This window comes from Achroia grisella, unplaced genomic scaffold (genome assembly GCF_030625045.1).
Source record: "Achroia grisella isolate CSIRO2021 unplaced genomic scaffold, CSIRO_AGI_Agris_v1 utg308, whole genome shotgun sequence".
Lineage (NCBI taxonomy): Eukaryota > Metazoa > Arthropoda > Insecta > Lepidoptera > Pyralidae > Achroia > Achroia grisella.
Genome location: NW_026712791.1, coordinates 2,299,602 through 2,306,386, shown reverse-complemented (window position 1 = coordinate 2,306,386; position 6,785 = coordinate 2,299,602). Strand labels below are relative to the sequence as shown.

General features: G+C 51.3%; 1 protein-coding gene across 1 annotated transcript; it reads right to left on the bottom strand.

Annotated features, from left to right (window-relative positions):
• Positions 1-926: 926 nt before the first annotated feature.
• On the bottom strand, positions 927-6,563 carry LOC131843444 (uncharacterized). The gene is made up of 2 exons (XM_059192087.1): positions 6,489-6,563; positions 927-6,365 (listed from the first exon to the last, which is right to left on the bottom strand). Exons 1-2 carry the CDS (start codon positions 6,561-6,563, stop codon positions 927-929), a joined length of 5,514 nt encoding a protein of 1,837 aa, XP_059048070.1.
• Positions 6,564-6,785: the final 222 nt, after the last annotated feature.

Here is a 6,785-nt window from a genome sequence, read left to right as displayed (position 1 = left end):
GATTCGTCCTGAGAAGGACGTTTAAACGATGATGATGCGACGGTGACACGATGCGATGACACGATGCGTGAAGAGGGTTGTGACGACTATTCTTGACGACGGCGATGATGGACGGGCAGTAAATGAGAAAACGGTTCTTGTGGTTCAGAATGCAGAGGCGAGGAGAATTTCTTCAGTGGTTGATTCCTTTTCAGGTCGATTTCGCTATCTGAAGATCAATGTCGCTATTCAGAGGTTGAATTCGCTGATTTGTAGCGCTTTTGGACGCTACTTATATACGATTTTTGGCTACTAGCCAGCGGACCCTTGGCCGCCCTATTCTCCTCACCCCTTTATATAATTTTTATTATATTTTATCAATCTTACATTTTGTGTTTACAATTTGTGCATCAAACGTCAATACCATCTTTAATTTACATTTCTATTATGATGTGTGCGCTGCGCGACGTGCGGTTTAGGAATAATTCGCGATTTCGCGGATCGCGTGCCTTTTATATGACCTCGCTCCCCTTCCCCTCATATATATATAGCGCGGTAGAGCGAGGTTGCGCGTCAGTCGAACGAATGCTGCCGCGCAACGCACATTACAATCATTATTACATATCTACAAATGATTACATAATGATACTATAAAAGATACTTTTTATAGTTTATGCCTATGTACTACATTCTATTCCGTTTCTATTTGCCGACCTATTTATTTTTAGGGGATTGAAACCACAACCATTATAATCATTTATTTGTCAAGCATTTTTGTAAATAATAACATAAAGAACTTAAATTTCTATAAACTTATCCCTATCAAATCTATTAATCTTAAGGTGTTACTATGTAACAATTGTACTATTTATAAATTTGCTATATCTAATCGAACTTATTTCTACAAACTATGACTATATATAATCTTTAAGCGGTGGTCCGGAACATTATTCTCCCGCCGCTGCAGCGGTCGTCGAGGGCGCTGCAGGAGCCTTGTCTGGTTCCGGAGCCCGCTCTTCACTATCAGCAACTCCCGTTGGCAGGACCACGAGTCGTTTGGTTGGCCTCCTCAGCACGCCATTCTTGGTCTGGATGTCGGCCACTCGAATGACGCCGTCTGGGCCGGGAAACACTGCTATTACTCTCCCGCGCGGCCATGTGTTGCGCGGGAGATTGGAGTCGACGATCAGGACTAAGTCTCCGATGCGCAGAGGTTGCCCCGTGCCGCGGGGCTCCCGCCGGTGTTGAAGTTCCGGTAGGTACTCCCGGAGCCATCGGCTCCAGAAGTGGTCTGCTAGCCGCTGCGCTCTCTTCCAGTGACTCCGGCTATCGATATCGGTGTCTTCAAAGCTTCCCGGAGTTTGCACTTTGCCCGATCCTCCCAGTAGAAAGTGGTTAGGCGTGAGAGCTTCCTCGTCGTCCGGTTCAGTTGACACATGTGTGAGCGGACGGCTATTCACGGTATATTCCGCCTCACACAGCAGTGTGACTAATGTTTCTTCCGAAGGGTGCCGCTCATGCAGTGTGGCGGCTAATGCTGTTTTCACGGAGCGGACGAGACGTTCCCACGCTCCGCCCATGAATGGTGCGCTGGGGCTGATGAACCGCCAGCGTATACGATGATTAGCCGCGTCTTCGCGACTTGCTTCTATGGCGGCGCGACGTAGCTCTGCGTCTGCGCCGTGGAAGTTGGTCCCATTGTCGGACCAGATCTCGGTTGGCTTCCCTCGTCGGGCCATCATCCGCCTAAGTGCGGATATTGCGGAGTCTGTGGACAATGAGGTGGTTAACTCTAAATGTACTGCTCGCGTTGTCAAGCATGTGAACAACGCGACGTAGCGTTTGTGGTGTTGTCGCCCCACGGTGACACTAAGAGGCCCGAAGAAGTCCACGCCTGTGTATGTGAACGGCCTCTGGTGATGGGCGAGTCGGCTGACCGGATGGTCTCCGGTGGGCGGGATCGATGTTGTTGCGCGTCGTAGTCGGCACAGTTGACATCGCTTGACGATGCTGCGAATTGTCGGTCTCGCTCGAAGTATCCAATAATGCTGTCGAGCTTCGTTCATCACCAACTCGACTCCGGCGTGGTGATGCGTTCTATGCACCCAGTCCAGGTACAACTGGGTATATCGATGATTCCCATCCAGGACTATTGGTTTCTTCATGCTGTCTGTAACATCGACGACTGCTGCTATTCTTGATTTCAACTTGATGTAACCGTCTTCTTCGATCACCGCTAGTGGTTTCAGTCGGCTATTGTTATCGACTGTCCCTTTACCGCGGAGTGTTTCTATTTCGTTCTTGAACGATTCTTGTTGCGCGGCCCGTATCCACAATTGTTCCGCGCGCTGTATATATTCCGCAGTTAATTTGATGAAATTTCTTTCTTCACTATTGTCGAACCTCGGCGCTGTCCGTACTATTTTGCGAGCTGTCTTCTTATTCCACGCCGGGTCCTTCTCTATATTGCGCGCTGTGCGCCTATAATGTACCGCGTTTTGTGAGGCGGTGTTTTTTCTATTTTCGACCGCTTCGCGTAACCGGTCGATGAACTGCAACACGCGTGCTGTGGCTCGTAGTAGTCGCAGCCATGACGTGAAGCGTGTGATGTCCGGGAGTACGCCGCTGTCTGTTGTGTTGCTATCGCCTGTGTATACCATGTGCGTGCGTTCTTCTCCGGTGTCTGTTGTTATGCCACCAGGCTCATCTTGCCCGGGCCATTCTTCCTGCGGCTTGTATAGGAACTGGGGTCCGGTGAACCATCGGTGTTCCGTGTCGAAATCCGTGGGCACTCCTCGAGTTGCGTCATCGGCCACGTTGTGACGCGTAGGTACCCATTTCCATTCGTTCGCTTTCGTTTCTTCTTCTATTTCCGCGACTCTATGCGCCACGAATGGTTTGAATGTGCGTGGACCAGCCCTTAACCACGCTAATACTGTTCTTGAATCGCTCCAGAAGTATCGACGGTCCGGTTTAATCTGGTATTCTTCTGTAGCCGTACGTGCTAACCGGCAACCCAGGACAGCGGCTTGCAACTCGAGTCTTGGTATAGATACTATCTTCAGAGGTGAAACTCGCGCCTTGGCTATGGCGAGTGTCACGTGAATGTTGCCGTCCTTGTCTTGCACTCTCCAATACACGGAGGCGGCGTAGGCGTTCTCGCTTGCGTCTACGAATGTGTGCAGTTCCCTGGATGACGCGCTGCTCAGCTCCGGATGACATCGTGGCACGTTGATATGGCGTAAATTGATTAAGTGCTGTGTCCACTTCGTCCAGTCTTCGGCTAACTTCTCAGGCAATTTCTCGTCCCAACCGATGCCGATTCGCCATGTTTCTTGTAAAATGCCTTTCGCTTGCACGGTGACGGGTGATGCTAATCCTAGTGGGTCGAAGAGAGACATGACCGTCCGGAGGGCTTCTCTTTTTGTCGGTGTGCGACTTCCGTTGACTATCTCTTGCGGAATTCGGGCCATATTTAAGTTGAAGCCCAATGTGTCCGTGGCGGGCCTCCATGTGAGGCCTAATATTTTCTCTTCTTTGTCGGCTCTATCTATGGAGACGGTCCTATCTTCTATTCTTGTGCTGTTGTATTTTTCTTGTAGTTGTGGGCTGTTCGATGTCCACTTCCTTAAATGGAATTTTGCTTTCCTATGTACGGTGTCAACTTCATGGGTGATTTTCATAGCTTCTTCCTCCGTTTGGAAACTTTGAAGGTAATCATCCATATAGTGGTTATGGATGATTGCGTCGGCTGCTCTTGGATATTGTTCCTTGTGTTGTTCTGCGTTGTGGTTCTTGATGTACAAAGCGATGCACGGTGAGCAGGCGGCGCCGAAGATCACTGCCTTCATTCTATATTCGCGGGGTGGTCCCTCCCGCCGGTGTTGTCGCCACAGGAACCGCAGGACATCTCTATCTTCTTCGTTGATTTCTATTCGTAGAAACATTTCTTCTATATCTGCGGCGACGGCTATTGGATGTTGTCTGAATCGCATTAACACCCCTGGTAACGATTGAAGTAAGTCCGGACCGGTCAGCAGATGATCGTTGAGTGACGTCCCCCTGGCGCGAGCGGCTGCATCGAAGACTGGACGAACTTTCCCCGGCTTAGCTGGATGAAGCACGGGAAAGTGCGGAAGATACCAGGTGCGGGCGTCCGATGGGGTGGTGGCGGCTTCTTCTGCGTAGCCTTTTTCTATTAGGAGCGCTATTTGTCGCTCGTATTCTTCTTTCAGCTGTGGATTCCTATCTATTTTCTTCTCTGTGCTGTACAGCCTGTTGAGCGCCGCATCGTAGTTGTTCGGCAACTCGACTTTATCTGTTTTCCACAGTAGCGATGTACTATATCCCCCATCTGGCAGAGCGCGAGTCTTCTTCTGTAGTATCTGTAGTGCTCGCTCTTGAGGGTCGGCGCGCGTCTTTCTTGGCAGCACGCCTAGTGATTCTATAGAGAAATATCTTCTTAATTCCTCTTCTATTCTATCCTCGGCCCCCTCACGTATATGATATACATGGTGGACTTGATGGCCGAGACTGCGAGTGGACGCTCCATGCAGCACCCACCCGAGCGGAGTTTTCGATGCGACTGGTTGTGACGAAGATCCTCGGCGAACTTCTATGGCCAGCAACAGTTCCCAATTGTCTTGGCCGATGAGGATCGTTGGTGTGGCGTCGTGGTAACACAGTATCTTCTTGATGCCAGCCAGGTGTTGACATCGTCGGATATCCCTTTCTTCTATTTGTTGTTTGGCGAGTTTGAGTCCCTTCATTGTCCTGGCGGAGATCTCATACTCCTCTTCTGATCCGCATAACGTTAGAGTTACGCGTCTCGAGCTATTTGTTCGAACCGTTGCGCCGGCCAGTGCTTCTATTTTCAGTGGTTCTGTCGGCCCCTCCGCGCCGACTCTTGTGGCTATTTCCTCATCTATGAGGGTGACGGTAGATCCATCGTCGAGGAGGGCGAAAGTGTCGATGCTGGCCCGCGGTCCGACTATTTTCACCGGCAGTATTTTGAGATAACTGCGCGGTGAACGTGTGAGCGAGACGCCTGTCGATACTGTTGCTGTCTCTGTCTTCTGTGTCTCGCTCGCTGCCCTGTAGTGCAACAATTTGTGATGCATACGTGGGCAGTCATCTATTCCGCAAGTCTTCGTCTTGCAGTTATGTGTCTGTGTTCGATATTGTAGGCATCGGAAACACAGACGTTGCGCCTTCGCTATTTCCCAACGCCCGTAGCTATTTTCTTTCTTGAATTTTTCACACTGTTGCGCCGCCGTGTGCGAATTTGATTTGCACACGGGACACGTTGGCTTGTGGCGGGGTGGGCTGTCCGTCTTGCTCGCTGTATGTGTTCGCTGCGGACGGATTTGAACACGACGACTTTCCGACGGCTTCGGTTTGTCGTCCATGCTTGCTATCTTCATGGGTTCGGCGCTTACGCTATAAATTTCAGCTTCTATCTTCACGAAGTTGTAGTACTGTACTAAATCCGGTACGTCTTCGTGGGCTTGCTGCTGGCAGTAAACATACCACCTATGTCGAATGTTCGGCGGTAGTTTTTCTATTAATAACTTCGCCACTTCCGGGTTGTATAGGAAGTTGATCTTCTTCAACGTCTTCAATGACACGATGCTATTCTTGACGGCTGTGGCGAATCTGCAGAACTCCCCCGGTGTGTCCTTCGGTGGTGGAAGACTCCGCAGCTTTGTTATTTCGACTTCTGCTATGTTGTTCGGTCGACCGAAGGTGAGCTCCAACTCGTGCATGATCTCTTCGGCCGGCGTGTTTGCTATTAGGAGGCTCTTCATTGCTGACCTAGCCTCCCCTCGTAAGGCTCTCCGGAGCCTTTCTATGTTCTGCGACGGCGTTAGATACCCCGCAGATTCTTCATAGGCTGCCTTGAAGGCCAGCCAATCGGTATGCGCCCCGTAGAACGGTGTGAGTTCCCCTCTATACTGTGCTGCTAGGGGACCCGACGTTGACGCTTGTGGGTGCGGCGCGACGGCCGCTAGCGACGCTGTAGTCGCCCTGACGATTTCGGTTACTGCAGTTGCGAGATCACCAACTTGAATGGTGTCTGTGGGTGCCAATCGTTGGTGAGTTTCTATGGTACCCCGAAGCGGCTCCTCTATTCTTGCCGGTGTGGGCCTCTTCGGTGGATTCGGTGGTGCTTCTGGTGGAGGCGGTGGTGGCTCGGACTGCTGCTCGAGCCACTCGACGACCCTATTGTGGCCGTCTTGCGATGCTGGTTCCGACGGTTCTTCGTCTTCTTCTCCGAAGGCTTCCAGTCGGGCTAGCTTGACCTCCGCCAACTGTAATCGATAGCGAATGACCTCTTCTCGGGCGATAGCGATTTGTTTCTGTCTCTCCTTTTCTCTATCGGAGAGCTGTGATCGCGCCGTTGTTTGTTGAACGACGGTTTCTTCGACGTCTTGTGTCCCTTATGGCGACCTCGGCGGTATGCTATGTCGAATAGGGAACGGGTTTTCCCTCCGCGGTGGGTCTGGGACCTGTTCTGCATCTGTTTGATGCTCTTCTGTCTTCTCCTCTTGCATCTTGCCAGTTCTGCTTCGTGTGACGGGCATCTTCTATTTTGTCTTCTATTCTTCTTGATCCGGCTCGAAGGACCAGCAGATGTGCTGGCCGCTGCCCCCGGGAGTCGGAAGGCGCGTCGGCAGGCACCGAGTCGCTGGTACGCCCGGACGTTAATCTATCCTCCTCGAGGTGAGAGAGTGCCCTTTTCAAAGCACTCCCTACCTGAAGGGCCTCAATCAACGCCGCGGGCGCGTTGCGGGTGAAGGACCAGG